We start from the raw sequence: 17,675 nt of genomic DNA, 5'->3' as shown, positions 1-17,675 counted from the left end.
GACCTGGGCTCTGCCTGACTGTCTTTGTTTGCTCCGCTTGCAAACCTGATGGCTGGGGGTAGAAATTTCAATCACATACAGAAGAATTTTGTCTTACAGCTGTTACTGAGCAAGTCAGTGGACTGGGAAGGATCCTTGAAAAGGACTTGGAGCCTGGAAAAGGACTGAATGATCCTGGAAAAGGCAAAACCTGTTAATAGCAGTAGTAGTTTGGTTTGTGCTGCCTGTGTTTCCCAGCCTCTCTGAACAAGTGCCTTACTGAGCAGTCTGTAGTTGCACTGACCCTGAAGCAGCCAGGCTCTGGCTGTTGTATCTGATCTGATATTCTGCCCTTCTTGGTTCTACTTGTTGCCTTGATGAGGTGAGAACTTCTGTAACTCAGAGGGATTACATGTTGAGGTGCTCCATACTGCTTGGGCTGTAAGGAAGCGCCACCAGTCACGGCTGAAGGGACTTCAAGTTGTGTGTTTCATGTGCACCATTGGAACCATTGCCACAGGGGAACTCCTGGAGGAGGGTTATTAAACCTCTCCAAAGGAAATCTTGAGGCAGTGTGCATTAGCAGCATTTCACAAAGGGCCACTCTTTGGGGTTGTGGTGTGCTCCAGTGTGTGCCTGTGAAAGCTTTTCTTCCTTTCTCCATGCCATCTGCAGAGGACAGAGCAACTGAAGAATGGCCAACATACTGCCAGTGGTGCTTGGCATGGATGGATGGGGGCCACCAGTCAGTTGGAGATGAATTATTTGCAAATAGAAATGCTCTTTTTTTTCCCCCAAAGGAGAGGTGAATGTGCATGAACTAACCAAAGGGTTCTGCTTTAGGAAATCCAAGCATTTTTTCCTCATCTCCAACAGTTTTGTGTAAGAGCTTTTATGAATCCTTTTTTACAGTTGCAAACATCTTGTGCTGCTTTTGAGCTGCCTGAGATGAGCTGAAAGCCCAGGGTTGTTAGTGAGAGGGTGGTGTCAGTGGTATTTCCCTGCCAGCCCTCATCAATCATTCCTCTGGATACCTGAGTTCCAGGAATCAGACTTGCAGCCTTACTGTAGTTCCTGGTGAGCAATGGTCCCTGGTGTGAACACAAGCAGCAAGACTGACTCTTTGTGTTTGGTCTCAGTAAAAGATGATGAGAACATAGTGAACATGGAAACAGGGCAGCTCTTCTTTTCCTGCATCATTTGGCAGAAGTTGCTTTGGGAGGGCAGAGGGCAATGTGGAGAACACAGAGAAAAGCTGGAACTGCTGTCCCTCACTGGTGTTCTGCAGCTGTGGTCAGAGAGCCAAATCCAGCACCCCTTTGGTAATACTGTGCTGAGGAGGGAGAAAGAGAAAATAGGAACAGGTCTACTGTTGGGGGGTTGGAACCTATCTTTATGTCACTGAAAGTACTAAAAAGCATTTGTTTTGAGTATTGTGAATGGAATATTCAGATCTGAAACTGCTCTGTGCTCAGGTTGTGTAAATGCATGGCAGATACCAAAGTCTGGTGGCACAGCTCCCACTCTCTGCGTGTCCAACAGCTAGCTGAGGCTGTTTCCCTCTATAAACCACACTCTTACAAGCCAAACTGCCTTTGTGTTTCTGCTTCATTGATGCCAACAGGTAACAATGCAGGTCACAATCAGGCCTCCCAGCCAAGCTGGGAACTGAAAAGCCTCTGAGAACCTCACCACAGAGCTGCTCTTGTGACTTCACGTGCTTCATCACCATGGTCACCCACAGCTTACAAACACCACCATTCCTCAGGAGATCACAGTTTGGCTATCAAAATGCAGCCCAGCAAGCCAGGATCAGCCAGCTAGAAGGTGTGAGGATCACAGGAGCAGAAAAGGTCAGTGCTTTTTTTATACATATATTTAAAAAGACAACCACACCACATTTGGGGTAATACAACCTCTGCCCAGGTCTGGTTTGTCCCATGAAGATTTAGTCATTTCTCCAGCATTCATACAGCTCCACAATTGCCACCCCTTCCCCCCAAAACCACACGAGTATGAACTCTCTGCTATTGCTTCCCTACTTAACCCTTGCAGCACCTTCTAGCTTTTCAAGCCTATTTCCCAGGCAACAGCACTGATTTCCATGCAGATTCTTCTGTCTCCCTGTAGCCTCTACTTCCAATGTGAGTGCAGCACTCTCAGCTTGGAACCTGTTCTTCTCTTGCAGGTGACTTTTTTTAGTTGTATTTTATTCAGCTGATGAAACAAGACACCATGAGTGCTGTGAAAAGCAAGCCAGGAGAAAGCACCAAGAAGGAGAATACATCCACAGGAACGAGTGACATGGGAATGCCTGTCACAGAGAGGAAATTGTACTTAGAGAAGGAATGCAAGATCCTCACCAACTATATAAACACATACCTGGGAAAAGTGGAGCAGCTCCTGCAGGAAAACAAATGCCTAGAAAAGGAAGCCAAACAGTATCAGGAAGAGAGCAGTGCTTACCTCTCTTACATAAGGAAGCGCAAGCAGAAGTGCCAGAACCTGATAATAACACTGAATGACCAGAATCACATCGACCTGTCTCAAGTCTGGGCCCAGAGAGAGACACTGATCTCCCAGTACACAGCAAAAGAGGAGGAGGTGAGGAGCACTCTGACCAATCTGGAGACGGAGTATTCCCTGACGATCAAGGAGCTCGAAGACCTGGAGCCTTTCAAAGACAAGGTGGAACACACCAAAAAGATTGAAGAGCTGGAGAAAAAGTTACTGGTCGCCAAGATACAGCATGCAGACGAAATGCACAAGGTCAGGAGCGGGTTTCAGCAGGCCAAGGCTGACTGCGAGCTGCAGCTCCATCAGAGGATGCAGGTTCTCACCAGGACAGCAGAGGAGGCAGCGATGCAGGCGCTCCTTCAGCACGTCGCAGAAGTGAGAGCGGAGAACTGGCGGCTGCGCAGGGAGCTGCACAGGCTCATCCAGCACGCTGCAGCCCTTAGAGAGGCCAAAGTTGAGCTGAGAGAGCAGCAGCTCCAGCGGGAGCTGCGGTGTGTGCAGGACGTGGCACAGCGGCGCCGCCGGCTGCAGCAGCAGGCCACGCAGCTGTGAGCCCCCACAGCCCCCTCAGGTGTGGCTGCTCCTCACAGACACAGCCAGGCTGTCTTAGGCAACAGGACAGAGAGCAGGAAGTGGTGTTTGAGTGGAGGGAAGGATTGAGTAGCTCATGCTCAGCAGGCAGTCCAGACAACAGATCTTAGAAGCAACCTCGGTGTCAACTCTCGTGAGATCTGTGCTGAGACACTGGAAAATGCAATCTCTTCCTGTCCCAAAATAAACAACAGCCTTTTTCTCTCTGAGGTCAGATGTTGGTGTTGGATTAATTAGTAATTTTCTGTGGGCAACTGATAATCTTAGACACAGTGAGGCAATTTCCATGTTATTTTTCATTCCAGACTGCATCTACTGGTACCCCAGTGGGAACCAGTGCAGACCAGCTCTTCCTTTCAGCAACATCAATTTCCCCATTTCTCTGCATGGCAAAGACCATTTTTCTGCTGGTCTCCACAGGAGAGAAAAGACATCCTTGAGGAACCAAGTCCTTTAAACAGGAGAAGCAGTTGAGGCCACTGACCCTTTTCTCATCACTACCAGTGGAATACATCCGCTGAAGAGATTTGTGCCAATTTTTTACTTGCTTTAGTCTTTCACTTGAGAGTTCTAACAGACTTCAGCTACATTAACTTCCTAAGGTGAGCACTTGTGAATTTCAGTCACCTACACTGGCACCAGAAATCATCCTTGCTCTGACTTTCACACAAGGTTATTTCGTAGGGAGCCAGACTTGAGTTGAAGTGGGAAGAGACCTCACAGAAGGGTCAACCAGAGCAGAGCCACTTTCAGTGGCTTTTGGGTAGACTCAGGGACAGGCTCTGCCCACAGTATCTCCATGCAGCCTGTTCCAGTCTGACCACACAGGGGAGAAAAAAAGATTGTTCCATTTAACCAGAACTTCAACTCTGTCACAAAATTCGATTTCCTAACAGCCTGGCTCTGCCTTCCCCTCTGCTCTGCCTTCCCCTCTGCTCTGCCTTCCCCTCTGCTCTGCCGGACTTGTCCTGTATTAGTAAGGTTCCCTGAGCAGTCTCTAGGCTAAACACTTCCATCTCTCAGCATGTATCCTGTGGCACTGGTGCTGCAAGCCTCAGTCACCTTTGTGGTCCTTTGCTGGGCAGAAGCTGTAGCTCCACATCTGTCTGACACGGGGAAGGGCAGAGCCATGCAGGATGCTCTCGGAGCAGTCTCTCAGTGCCGAGTAGGAGGGAGGGATTGCCTGCTTTTGAACAGCCCAGCAAGGCTTTTGCCACCTTTGCTGCAAGGGAAAGTTGTTGGCTCAGGGGCAGCCTGGTGGCCCCCCTGACGGCCAGGTTGTTTCCTGCCGAGCTGTTTCCTAGCCGGATCGCTGCCAGCCTCTCCTGCTGCTGGGGATTGCTGCTCACGCACTGCGGGTCGGGCACTGTGCAGTCAGGAAGCTCGCAGGGTTCCTGCTGGCTCCTGTCTTCAGCCTGAAGGGCTCCCTCTGCTCTGCCAGCCGGTCCTCTGCACTCCTGATCAGTGAAGAGGCTAAGCAGTACCGGCGCCAGCATTGATCCCTGAGGTGCGCAGCTAGCAGCCGCCCTCCGGCTGGACCGATGGCGCTGCCGGCCAGCCTCTGCTCCCAGCAGCTTCTTTCTAATCCCGCATCTCGCTCCTCTGCGACAAGAGAGCTCTGCACCGCGGCCCTCAGCAGCGGCGGCTGCTAGCCTCTAAAACCAAGTAGGAAGAGTTTGCAGGGGCAGCGGCTGCGTCCCGCCGCGCTAGCACCGGCGCCCTTCTCCCGGGGTGCGCCTGAGGCGGCCAGAGGCACCGCGCTCACGGCCCGCGCGGGGGGAAGGCAGCCGCGGCCGCTCTGCGCCTCAGCCCGCGCAGGACGCGCGGCCTGACGCTGTGCCCGCGCCTGGCGCATGCGCGGCGCCGCCGTCTCCATGGCAGCCGCGCGCGGCCCAGCCTGCCCTCCCCTGAGGCGCCTGCCTGTGGGACCTGGCCGCGGGACGGGGCCGCCGCTGCCGCCCGCCGCCTGCCGCCCGCTCGCTGCTTCGGCTCATCCGGCCGCCATGAGCGTGCCCGAGGTGGAGCCGCTTGTCTCCCAGAAGTACGAGATCAAGAGGCGCCTGGGCAAGGGGGTGAGTGCCCGGCGGGGCTGCGGCAGCCTGGGGGGCCGGGCAGCGGGGCTCCTCAGGCGCACACGGCGCGGGTGGGTCTGGCGGGCCGGCAGGTTTGTGTGCGTCCCTGCTGCGCAGCTGCACCTCAGAGCAAGGGGCGCGGGTGGGACTGAGACTGCCTTTGGGTGCCCGTCTGGCTTTGGTCCCTCTGATTTACTGGAGGACTGCCACACAAAGCTCTTCTAAGGCAAGCTTTCGGTTTTCCCTTCTGAATTCCCGCTGCCGTTTTCCTCACAGCTGTGCTTCATTCCAAGTGTGCCTTGGACCTGAGGCTTGCTGCCCCTTGTCGCCAGTTTCACCTTGCCGCTCTTCAGCTCAGGGCAGTACACCGCATCCCTTGACAGGCTGTGCTCTTGCAGTTGAACTGCAGAATCACAGAGGCGTTCAGGTGGCCCTCAGGATCACCAAGCCCAACTGTTAACCCTGCTCTGCAAGGCTCACCCCTAAACCATGCCCCCAGGCACCACGTTCAAACCAACATCCGGGGCTGGGGACTCCACTACCTCCCTGGGCAGCTCATTCCACTCCCTGACCACTCTTGCTGGGAAAACATGTTCCCTAATGTCCAGTCTAGACCTCTCCTGTTGCAGCTGGAGGCCATTCTCTCTTCTATCACTAATTACCTGTGAGCAGAGACCAGCCCCAGCCCCTGCACAGCCTCCTTTCAGGTAGCTGTAGACAGCCGTGAGGTCTCCCCTCAGCCTTCTCTTTTCCAAACTAACCATCCCCAGCTCCTTCAGTCTCTCTTCACAACATTTATTCTCCAGGCCCTTCACAGCTTCCTTGCCCTCCTCTGCACTGCCTCCACATCTCTCTTGTACTGAGGTGCCCACAACTGGACACAACACAAAGCGCGAGCGTGGGCAGTGCTGCAGACAGCACAGCACACTGTCCCTCTGTCCTCTTTTCTCCCTAGGCTTATGGCATTGTATGGAAAGCCATCGATCGCAGGACAGGAGAGATAGTTGCTGTTAAAAAGATTTTTGATGCTTTCAGGAACAGAACAGATGCTCAGGTGAGACATTGTTGTTCTAACACGTTCTGAAGGACTCCACAGATATTTTCATGATTGAAGTCTTGGAAAGATGTCAGTTGTCTGACAGCTATGCATGTCACACAGCCTAGAGCTACATTAGGGTAGAAAGGGGCAATCAGTGTCAGGCTTTGTGCATCAGGGTGTTTGATGTCCCTGAGGAAATGCTGTCTTCCCAGGCATGCACCCTTTGTTTGTACCTGGTGGTGTGCTCTCCTGTCTAAGCACAGGGAGCACACTAGTGGCTCTAGTGAGCAGCTGGCTTTTCCCCAGCCTCTCTGCCACACCAGAGTTTTCTCTGCTCGAGAGCTCAGGATGGAGTTAACCCTCTCATTGGAAGTCCATGCTCTGCTGATACTAAACTTTCATCTCTGTTTGTTTACAGAGAACCTTTCGAGAGGTTATGTTCCTGCAGGTAATGTTCATTTCCCACCCTCCTCTCTGCTTTTTAATTCTCTCTGACACTGTTCACATCTTTTCTTCCCATTCTGCTTCCAAATGCAATGAGCAGTGTTGGCAACTTGAGTCAGTTCTTCTCTGCACCCTCTTGGCAAGCAGTCCTTCCATGAGTGGGCAAAAACACCTGAAGGAAAGGGATAGCTGCCCTTACATTTCCCTTGAGGCACGCCCTGTGCTTTCCCTGGTGTTGGCAGTATCTCCACACTGGGATCACCACACTGACTTGCACTTCCTACACCTCTGTGGAGAGAAAATGTTTGTATTGACATTTCAATGCCATGCTTTGGAGGTGGGGCTGGGGTGGAAGAGATTTACACACCGACAGATGTTCCTTCCATCAGGTGGGAAGCAACTGTGGCCACTTCTTAGTACAGATTTAGTATAGATTGAAACTTTTTTGTACCTTTCCATTTTCAGCTCCAGGGCAAGACAGTGTGAGGCACTGGGGTTTGCTTTCAGCCTGATGTATGTTCTCAACCAGTAACACTTCAGCTGTTTAAGTACCTTACCTTTATTTCTGGTGAAGCATGTTAATGCCTGTTCTTAGACTATAGCACCAAGTGAATCTCTTATGATTCTCAAGCAAGACACTGAATTCTGACAGCGGGGTCTCTTCCCTCTGCAGCAATTTGGTGAACATCCAAATATCATCAAGCTGCTTGATGTCATCCGTGCTCAGAATGACAAGGACATCTACCTCATCTTTGAGTCCATGGGTGAGACTTGGCATTGCACCAGCCACTTAAATGCAGCCTCCCTTAGCAGCTGCCTTTGCTCCCTGCTTTGCTGGTAGTGTGTTGATGATGTGCATGAATATTCATGTAAGCAGACACAGAAGCAGGAGTGGTGCAGGTTTATATATCAACTGTGTTTGGATAGGAATAGCAGTGAAGCTTTAAAGGGGATATATGAGAACTGAGTGGCTGAGATGAAGGAAGGATGGCAGTCTGCAGTAGGTTAGAGCATCTGCAGGGACAGGAGAGTTGCACATGGAAGAGGCTGTGCAGTCCTGTTAGAGCAAAAGTGTGCAACAGCAGACTGGTCACTGCAGCATGAGCTGCAAGTCAGACTGATAGCAGAGAGATTGCAGCACTCTCAGTAAGGACAATGTTCACTTCTGTGGAGGGGGCACTGGGAAGGTTACAGTTTGGACAGTAGTCTGCTCTGGCCTTGCTTTGAGGAACTTGTGCTCACAACTTGGTAATCCCTTCCTGATGTAAATACATTACTGATGTAATATATTACAGAGACAGATTTGCATGCTGTGATTAAGAAGGGGAATTTGCTGAAAGATATCCACAAGTCTTACATTCTCTACCAACTTCTGAAGGCAACTAAATTCATCCACTCAGGAAATGTTATTCACAGAGATCAGAAGGTATCTTTCAGTCACAGTCTTTGTCCTTTGCTCACATTTTCTGTTAAACACTAACTGGAAAAGTATGAAAAGAATGAGACTGGTAGGAGAACCTTGATCAGAATCTTCTGCCACTCAGAGACTAAAGAGCTTATTCATTTTCCACTCTTCAATTCAGCCTTCAAATATCTTGCTGGATGCAGACTGCTTTGTTAAGCTTTGTGACTTTGGGCTGGCCAGGTCCCTGAGCCAGGTGAACGAGGACCAAGACAGCCCAGCTCTGACGGAGTATGTGGCGACGCGCTGGTACCCGCGCCCCCGAGATCCTGCTCTCCTCTCGAAGGTAACTCCTCAACCTGAGCCAGGGGGGGACCACGGGGAGAATTCAGTCTGAAAGCCTTAACTCTTCTCATTCCAGATGTCACCAGGTACGGCAGCATGTCAGCAGTCCAGTTAAACTTCAGTTCTGTGGCATAAGAATCTCCCCTTTGTACATTTCCTTCCTGGCTTCCTCGATTCTCTCTTTACATACATCACCAGCTCATCTGCTTGTCACCCTTTCTCTCCTTAAACCTGCATCTTGACAAAGTACCTTAGTCCTCTTCTCCAAGTTCAAGAGGAGCTCTTTTGGTAGGCCTTCAGAAAACATTCTGCAATGAAATGTTAAATAAGCTGCCTGTTAGACAGGCTTGGTCCTGGCTTTTTGGTTTTGACTTAAATATACCAAATCTTACTGATCAGAAAAGGAAATAAACACAGGTTGGGTTACCATCCCAGGCTGGAAATGTGGCTGGTTTGCAAACTGTCATTAGCCCATTGTTTGGCATTTACCTTGCTTAAGTACTTGTAACTACTTTCATGGTTTAAACATGGTTTAGTTGATTAGGTGGTGTTGGATTATAGGTTGGACTCGATGATCTTGAAGGTCTCTTCCAACCTGGTCTGGTCTGGTCTGGTCTATTCTATTCTATTCTATCTACATTATGCCCTGAAAAGTCAGTTGTTTCCAAACAGCATCCTGTAATCTTCACTCTTGATGACATGAAAAGTAAACATTGCCTTGTCCTGGCATCAGCCTCTGGTGCCTTCCCTGGCATGGTTTCCCAGACTAGACTATTAGTGGGATAAGTCTCCTCTCTGTTTTGTGCTTGCCAGTGTCATGATTCCCGAGTCTTGTTCACTTTATAGTTCAAACCTGTGAGTGTTCGTCTTCAAGGAGTCACCAAGCTTGTTTTTCTAGCAGAACAGGCTAATGGCAGTGCTGGGAATGCCAGGAACAGACAGAGATTTGCTTGCCTGAGTCAAAACTTTGCTCTGTTCTTATTTGTAGGTACACTAAAGGCGTAGACATGTGGAGCATTGGCTGTATCCTGGGGGAGCTGCTACTTGGGAAACCTCTTTTCCCTGGAACATCAACAGTTAATCAAATTGAAATGATCTTCAGGGTCATTCCTGCCCCATCCCCAGAAGGTAGGACACTTCTCTGTATTTAGAGAAGACATTAGAAGAGTGAAAGCAAGCAGCCTAGCTGGATCAGGAAGTTGTGAGGTGATCTAACTTCTTTCCAAGGAAATCAGAGTTAATTGTGCAAGGAAAATAAGCCTGTCCTTGAGGAGGTGAGAAACAAGAACCAGGCCTCCAAGACATTTCTGATTTGCAAGAGGAAACCAGGCTAAAACTGAGTGTCATAGTTCAGTGGATCTTGCACAGCAAAGGGAAATTAGGCCTTTTGGTATGGAAATCTAAACACAGAAGTGAATGTTGGGGTAAATGTATGTTAAATCCCAAAGGGAGCAGGATGATGATGATGATGATGACTGTCTTCTCTGAGTTCCAGCCTAACAGCCTATACCTTTTATAAACTTTTACAATGTGTTAATGTGTTGTAACTGAGCTGTCAAGAGAAGCAACTACCTTCAGTTTAAGGCCATCAGAGTTTTGGAGGATTCCATTCAGGTTTCAAGTGATTTATCTTTTTTTTATTAGAGATTTGTTTGCTGGGAATGAAACATGAACAGAAATGTGTGTGTGAAAGCAGGGATTAGAAGAATAGGCAGCACTGAGGAGAGAAAATGCCATTCCATTCCCACAGTGCAACTGAGGAACGTGTTCACAGAATCCTAGAATGGCTCAGGTCGGGAGGGAGCTCAGAGCTCATCTCCTCCAACCCCCCCCCCCCCCCAACTGCTTCAGGCCTCATCCAGCCTGGCCTTAAACACCCTCAGGGAGGAGGCAGCCTCAACCTCCCTGAGCAGCTTATTCCATTGTCCCACCACCCTCCTACTGGAGAACTTCTTGATAATATGGAAACCAGAATGTCTGCACTCTAAGAGAAGAGCACAGGACAAATGGCTTATTAGCAGGAAGTCCCTCAGGACAGTGGCTGCCAGGTTACAGCATCTCACAGCCACATTTGCTGTTGCTTTGGGCCACACAAGTGAAAACAAACACCTGTTCCAAACCAAGCTAGGAGGAGCAGCTTTGCCTAGGGTTTATGGGGACCAAAGCAGCAAGAGAATTGCTTAGCAGCTGTTGAGGTCTTGAGAGTACGTGTTCAGAAAACAGTTTATCGTCGCTGGTCAAAAAGCAGCCGAGCAGATGGGAAGAGCACATCAATAGCTGGCAGCCCCTGTTCTCTGTGTGCCACACAAGGGACACAGATCATTTGGCCTTAGCTATCTTGGTGCTTCTGCATATGTGGGTGTCAGAGTGCAAGTTTGTGAAACCCATGGCAGAATGAATAGGAGCTGAGAAAACCAGCTGAGGAATTTCCATCACCATTCTGTGAGATCTCCATGGAGTTTGATTGGATAATTTCCTATGTTAATATCAAATCTTTGCTTTTCTTCACTGCCTGTGCAGCTCAGGTGATCCTAACCTTGGCATGAACTGTGTCCTTTCCTTCCTGCAGATATCTTGGCTATGCAGTCAGACTACAAGGCCTCGATCATTAACCAGTGGAGTCGCCGGTAAGCCTGGGATGTGTCTCCACCTCTGTGATGTCAGCAGCTTCCCCATGGGACAGCAAAGTACCCTTGTGCCCAGAGGGCCCATGGGATCCTGGGGTGCAGTAAGGGGAGTGTGTCCAGCAGATCAAGGGAGGTTCTCCTCCCCCTCTACTCTGCCCTGCTGAGACCTCACCTGGAATATTGCATCCAGCTCTGGGCTTCCCAGTTCAGGAGGGACAGGGATCTGCTGGGGAGAGCCCAAGGGAGGGCTACAAGGATGATGAAGGGATTGGAGCACTGCCTGGTGAGGAGAAGCTGAGAGACCTGGGGCTGGTTAGCCTGGAGAGTAGACTGAGAGGGGATCTGATCAATGTCTATCAATATCTGAGGGCTGGGGGTCAAGAGGGAGGGGGCTCCTCTCAGTTGCACCCTGTAATAGGACAAGGGCAGTGGATATAAACTACCACCTCAACAAGAGGAGGAACTCCTTGACTGTGAGGGTCACAGAGCACTGGAACAGGCTACCCAGAAAGGTTGTGGAGCCTCCTTCTCTGAAGACCTTCCATCCCTGTCTGGATGTGTTCCTGTGTGACCTGTGCTGGATTCTATGGTCCTGCTCTGGCAGGGGGGTTGGACTCAATGATCTTCGGAGCTCCTTTCCAACCCCTAACATCCTGTGAGCATCCTGTGATCCCTGGAGTTCACCTTCTGTTGTTCATAAGAAATGACTTCTGCTCTGTGTACATTCACCTAGCCCTGGGAAGGGAATGCAAAGTTAGAAAACCCCAGAGCTGACAAGACCAAATGTGAGAATAAGCAAGCCAGGTGAGGCTGGGCCTGCATTCCCAACTCTTGGCATCTCTGCTTTCTCAGAAGCAGAACATTTTCCTACCCTGAGTCACTTGGCTATCTGATGACACTGGTTCACACATGGAGAGCCTGAATCCCTTCAGGCTGGCAGCCTCATTCCAGCTGCTTAGCAGCTCTCACTCTGATTTTTTTCACACTCCCTCCTCCTGTCTCTGTCACAGCTCTTTAGGATGCTCCAGTCCTGCACAGGCTACCAGATCAGGCTGTGTTTATTACACATCTGATAGTAAGCTTCATGCTGTTATGCTATCCTATGGCCACAGCAAAGGACTCCTCAGTCTTCCAGTACTCCCTGCTTGTATCTGAGGTGGCACCAGTGGGCACTCCTTCCCCCTGGGGGTCTGCAGACTGTGTGGCCATGCTGCCTGTGGTGGGAGCTGTGGAGCTGTTGCCTGCTGAGGTTCATAGGTTTGGGCTGGGGTGGCTCAGAGTGCAAGCTCCAGCAGCTCCCTTGCTGCTCACATGAGCAGCACTTGTGTTTTCATGCTGACTTATGCTGCCTTCAGCTGGCGTCCTGCAGCATGATTCTCTTTCACCCAGCTGTCCAGAGGACCTGTTATTCCCTATGTCTGATACTGCCTGGTGTCCCCCACTCCACTGAAATGAGGAAGACCAGGCTTGCAGGTCAGGCATCCCTTGTAGGCTCCTTGTGCTAGCAGCAAGGCATTCAAACCAAGGGGTAACAGACCTTCCTGTCCCCCAGGCCTGTGCTCCAGGGTTGTGAGACCATTTGTGAGTGAGCTGTGGAGTCAGCTGTCAGCTCGATGTGAGTGCCAGGACTGCAGTTCCTGCCCTCACCGTGGGCACTGGGAGCTTATGTTGTTGTGTTCTGGCTTGTAGGCAGCGAGTAACTTTCGAGGAGCTTCTCCCATCCTCTACTCCATTGCCTGCCTTGGATCTCCTGAAGAAGCTTTTAGTGTTTAGCCCTGAGAAACGACTCACAGCAGAGGAGGCTCTGCAGCACCCCTATGTGAGAAGGTGAGAGCAATGCCAGTGTGCACTTGGCCCTGCTGTTTTCTGGATGCTGTGGGCCTGCTCTTGGCATCAGTTTTCCTTGTGTGCATTGCAGCAAAAACCACCCAGACAAAGCTAATTCCTCATTTTCTCTAACCCTGCTTGCACCAGATGGGCCCCAACAGATTTGTAACAATCCTGTTGAACACTGTATTAATCAGTGGTGGTGGTTTTAATCTTAGTGAATTACATTATGTCTCTTCTTCCTAGGTTTCACTGTCCTGCCAGGGAGCCCTCTCTGGGTTATGAAGTGACTCTTCCTTTAGGTGATGACAGCCAGCTGTCTGTGGCAGAGTATCGAAACAAACTGTATGAGGTAATGGCTCTTCCTCTGTTTAACAAAACCCTGGTCCTCCAGCTAAGCTGCCAGTTTTGCACACACTCACTGAATGTTGCCATTTCTCCCTTTTTGAGTTCCCCTAGGCTTTCCATGCATGCCTACAGTTACCTCTTGCTGCTTCTGATCAGCCAGCTCCACTCTCTTGTCATTTTAGAGAGGGCTTTACATGAAAGTCTGTAAAGCATGGTGTCTAAGAAGGACTGGATCCAACAGTCCCAGGGAGATGAGGCTGCTGCCACCCCATGTGCCCATGTCCAGCCAGCAGCAAGGCTGTGTTCTCAGCAGGCACACAGAAAACACAGAGACACTGTCTATACACAGACACATGGCTGGCCACAGGGAGCACCAACAGAGCACCAGCAGCCTCAATCCTGCTCCTTCTCTGCCTGAGCAAGGTGGAAGCCCACTGTGAGAACATCTATAGAAGGTGGCTTCCTGCAGCAGCTGTCCTCAGACTGCCCAGCAGCTGGCTCTGGGCTCCTCATCTCTCAGGTGCTGGCTCTGGGACATACAAGCCCCCAGGGCTGCAGACCTGCTCCAGTGGCTGGGACAGACCATGCAGACAGACAGCTGGTCAGGATTTTGCAGGTCCTTTAGCTGACCTCTGTCCCCAGTGTTTTGCCTGTAGAGATGAGGAGGTGTTCTCCCACCCTGGGAGTGTTCATAGGCCAAGCTGGCTGGGGCTCTGAGCAACCTGCTGTAGTGGGAGATGTCCCTGCCCATGGTAGGGTGCTGGACTTGCTGATCCTTGAGGGCCCCTTCCAGCCCCCTCTCTGATTCTTTAGCAGTTGCCTAGCTGCAGACTCATGTTTGTTTCCCATCAGAACAGGTAGCTAACTGTTCTCTGAAGCCCAAGAAGACTGAACTCTGCACAGATCATCTTGAAGCCCTTCTTTTTGTCTTTTGTTGTTTTCCCCCTTGAATGTCCATGACTCTTCTGGGGCAAGTTAACATCATTAGTGGTGGTCTTACAGATTCTGTCTTTTCCAAGCCTGGCAGCCAGTTCTTGACCTTGCCTGTTTAATCCTTTTTCCTAATGCTTCAGCCCTTGCATTCTTTTTTTCACATTTAAATTCTTATTCTATTATATTCCTTCCAGTCCTAAATGAATTGTAAACCTCTAGCTGTTACCTGTCCTGTGAAATAAATTGCAGTTATTTGCCTTTCTCTTTGTTTCTGTGTGTTGTTCCTCTGCTCTGCTGTGTAGCTGTGTTAGGTCTAACCAACTTCTCCTGTCTCTAGATGATCCTTGAAAGGAAACTGAAGGAGAATTCCTTGAAAGGAAACCCAAAGGAGCAAATGCAGAGAGAAAATGCTCAACTGAGCCAGCCTGAATCCAGGCCACTTCCAGATCTCAGTTCTGTGGCTTTGCCTGCCAGGGAAGGCCAGAGACAACCAACATCTCCTCTTCTGAAAGCTTCATCTGTGCATGCTGGAGCTGCAACCAGTGTCCAGCCACAAGTACCCAGCCAGAGTGAAGGTTCAGCAGGAGCTTTATGTCAGAGACCAAAGCTCAGTGTGATCTACAATCCCATCACACACACTGCTGTTCAAGGTAGGTACAGCCCTCCTGCAGTGGGATAATCCACCCTGGGGCATTCTTAGGGAGAAGGAAAACCAAAAGAGATTGAGTGAGGAAAGAGGGGAAATTTACATAGCACAAGGAGAGGATGGGAGTGTGGAAGGGAAATAAGAACCAAGGAGAGGATGGGAGTGTGGAAGGGAAACAAGAGCCAAGGAGAGGATGGGAGTGTGGAAGGGAAACAAGAGCCAAGGAGAGGATGGGAGTGTGGAAGGGAAATAAGAACCAAGGAGAGGATGGGAGTGTGGAAGGGAAACAAGAGCCAAGGAGAGGATGGGAGTGTGGAAGGGAAACAAGAGCCAAGGAGAGGATGGGAGTGTGGAAGGGAAACAAGAGCCAAGGAGAGGATGGGAGTGTGGAAGGGAAACAAGAGCCAAGGAGAGGATGGGAGTGTGGAAGGGAAACAAGAGCCAAGGAGAGGATGGGAGTGTGGAAGGGGAGCAAGAACAAAACACTGCTGAATGAGTTCTGAGTGTATGAACTTCTCTTGGTCACTTTCCTGCCTCAGTCTTTCTGTTCCTTTCTGCTTTCTCTTTGCTTCTCTGCTGCTGTCATGTTTCCCATGCCCTTTGGAACTGGTTTGGGTTGCTGCAGCTTTCAAACTTTATTCAGAGTCATTTTGTTCTGTTTGTGAGACAAAGCAAGCTGGCAGGGGCTGACAGTTGTTATGCCAGGGGTTTCTGTGCTCTCATCATTTTCCTACATCCTCTCATGTTTGTTTGGTTTTTTTCTTCTGCAGGTACTGCAAACTCTGGTGCTGTGATCAGGAACTGTTCTGCACCACCTTCTCACCAGGCCAGAATTGCCAGCAATATGAAACTGGGGAGGCAAATCACATGGGCAAAGGCTCAGCCACCTCCAGCGCGCCTGCAGAGCCTTCCCAAAGTGAGTAGCAGTCCTGGAAAAGCCAAAGTGATAGACACAAACCATCTGACAGAGACACAAACTATCTTCACTTGCAACTTGGTAGAGATGCTTCAGTGAGAGGCCAGAGGTTATGCTCTGCAACTCAGTGACTACATTTTTACCAGTTGAAATGGCTGCAGTTTTGGATAGATGCTGCAGCCCTGTGGCGGGAGTGGCGTGGCAGGCAAACGCTAGCAGGAGCCTGGTCTGACAAGGCAGCTGGACCTGAGTAGAGCCTGCTCTCCTCACTGGAGAGCTGAAGAACCTGTCCAGAGAAGGGCAACAAAGCTGGGGAGGGGGCTGGAGCACAACCCTGGGAGGAGAGGCTGAGGGAGCTGGGGTTGCTTAGCCTGGAGAAGAGGAGGCTCAGGGGAGACCTTCTTGCTCTCTCCAACTCCCTGAAGGGAGGTTGTAGCCAGGTGGGGGTTGGTCTCTTCTCCCAGGCACCCAGCACCAGAACAAGAGGACACAGTCTCAAGCTGTGCCAGGGGAAGTTCAGACCTCTCTCTTCCCAGCAAGAGAGACTGGCCATTGGGATGTGTTGAAAGCAAGAAGGTAGCCTAGCAGGCCTTTGGGCTTTGCACCACTGCAGGACTAGTTTGTTCTACCTTGCTCTAGTGCCCTGGTTCCTGATGCAGCCATTCTCAAGGCCTTCTCCCTCACATCATTCTCACCACACTATTCTTGCTCTTCCAAAACAGTCTGACTTGTTTATTATTCATATAACACTCCAGGTCTGTCCTGCCTCTCAGCAGAAGTCAAATTTGTGTCCCTCCTTTGTATTTCAGAAACCTGGTTGCAAGTCACTAATTGCCTTGGCTTTTCTTTCTCACACAGAATCCAAGTAGTACTCAGAGTCACAGCAGAGAGGTTTGTCCCCTTCTGAAGTCCAGTAAGAAGATGTTCCAGGTTACTGCAAATGTTGGAGCTGCTGGTGATCCAAAAGCATCCATGGGCAGCTACTCCCAAGCCTATGGCACCATCTGTAAATCTGCACTGCAGACTCTGCCAATACCAAAGTCCTGCCAACAACAGGAGCAGTGAAGGTGGAGGTAAGATACAGCTCATCTCACCAGCCCTCTAACAGCAAGGTGCAGCAGGCACTGGAGAATGCTTTGTTCCTTGCATGGGACACTGCTCTGCTTTCCTTAGGAAAGAGAAGCTGAGCCCTTTGCCTTCAGCCCTGCCAGCCATGGGCACAGCACTGTTTTCTCCCACCCTAAGCAGTGAACACTGTCAGGTTGTGTTCCTCCTTTGATTGATTGCAAAAAACCCTGAAGTGGCAATGTGCTGGTACATGAATGTAGGCATGTTTAAACTGTTCAGGGTCTGTCTGAACTTCATGAAGTTCAACAAGGCCATGGCAGGCTGTCAGTCCAGGCTGGGGATGAAGGGATGGATAAGGATTGGGGTTAGTGGTGGATGAAAACTAGACATGGCCAATAGTGTGCATTTGCAGCCCAGGAGCAAACATGAAGCCTCCTGAGCTCCATGCAAAGAAGCATGGCCAGCAGGTCAGGGAAGGTGATTCTTCCCCTCTAGTTGGCTCTTGTGAGACCCCACCTGGATCCAGCACTGCATCCAGCTCTGGGCTCCCCAGTACAGGAAAGACATGGACTAGTTAGAGGAGGTCTAGAGGAGAGCCAAGAAAATGATTGAAGGGATGGAACACCTCTCATGAATACAGGCTGAGAGAGTCTGGGTTGTTCAGTCTGGAGGAGAGAAGGCTCTGGGAAGACCTTCTGGGTGTTACTTAAAGGGGGCTTATAAGAAGGATAACTTTGAATTGAGGCCTGTAGTGCCAGAAGAAGGAGCAGTGGGTAGGAAATGGCAGAGGGTGGCTCATAAGGAAGACATTTTCTACAATGAGGGTGCTGAGACAGTGGAACAGGTTGCCAGAGAAGCTGTGGATGCCCTTTCCCTGGGAGTGTTCAAGGAGAGACTGGATGGGGCTCTGAGCAACCTGTT

The 17,675-nt window shown here is 50.3% G+C and overlaps 2 protein-coding genes across 2 annotated transcripts in view; both read left to right on the top strand.

The window, feature by feature from the left end:
- The first annotated feature begins 93 nt into the window (after positions 1 to 93).
- On the top strand, positions 94 to 3,296 carry CCDC166 (coiled-coil domain containing 166). Its single transcript, XM_068161175.1, has 2 exons — positions 94 to 1,832; positions 2,168 to 3,296. Exon 2 carries the CDS (start codon positions 2,200 to 2,202, stop codon positions 3,046 to 3,048), a length of 849 nt encoding a protein of 282 aa, XP_068017276.1. The 5' UTR covers positions 94 to 1,832; positions 2,168 to 2,199; the 3' UTR covers positions 3,049 to 3,296.
- Positions 3,297 to 5,047: 1,751 nt separating this feature from the next.
- MAPK15 (mitogen-activated protein kinase 15) overlaps positions 5,048 to 17,675 on the top strand; it is a 15,232-nt gene continuing 2,604 nt past the window's right edge. Inside the window, 14 exon segments of the mRNA XM_068161171.1 lie at positions 5,048 to 5,159; positions 6,115 to 6,213; positions 6,617 to 6,646; positions 7,316 to 7,406; positions 7,938 to 8,068; positions 8,226 to 8,357; positions 8,359 to 8,390; positions 9,378 to 9,517; positions 10,959 to 11,016; positions 12,706 to 12,843; positions 13,090 to 13,195; positions 14,462 to 14,774; positions 15,541 to 15,686; positions 16,545 to 16,759. Coding sequence (XP_068017272.1) covers positions 5,091 to 5,159; positions 6,115 to 6,213; positions 6,617 to 6,646; positions 7,316 to 7,406; positions 7,938 to 8,068; positions 8,226 to 8,357; positions 8,359 to 8,390; positions 9,378 to 9,517; positions 10,959 to 11,016; positions 12,706 to 12,843; positions 13,090 to 13,195; positions 14,462 to 14,774; positions 15,541 to 15,686; positions 16,545 to 16,751 — 1,692 coding nt within the window. The 5' untranslated portion in view covers positions 5,048 to 5,090 and the 3' untranslated portion in view covers positions 16,752 to 16,759.

This window comes from Melanerpes formicivorus, unplaced genomic scaffold, assembly GCF_026170545.1.
Source record: "Melanerpes formicivorus ecotype bairdi unplaced genomic scaffold, bMelFor1.0.p_v2 SCAF_56, whole genome shotgun sequence".
NCBI lineage: Eukaryota > Metazoa > Chordata > Aves > Piciformes > Picidae > Melanerpes > Melanerpes formicivorus.
This window is presented reverse-complemented; position numbering and strand designations above follow the sequence as displayed.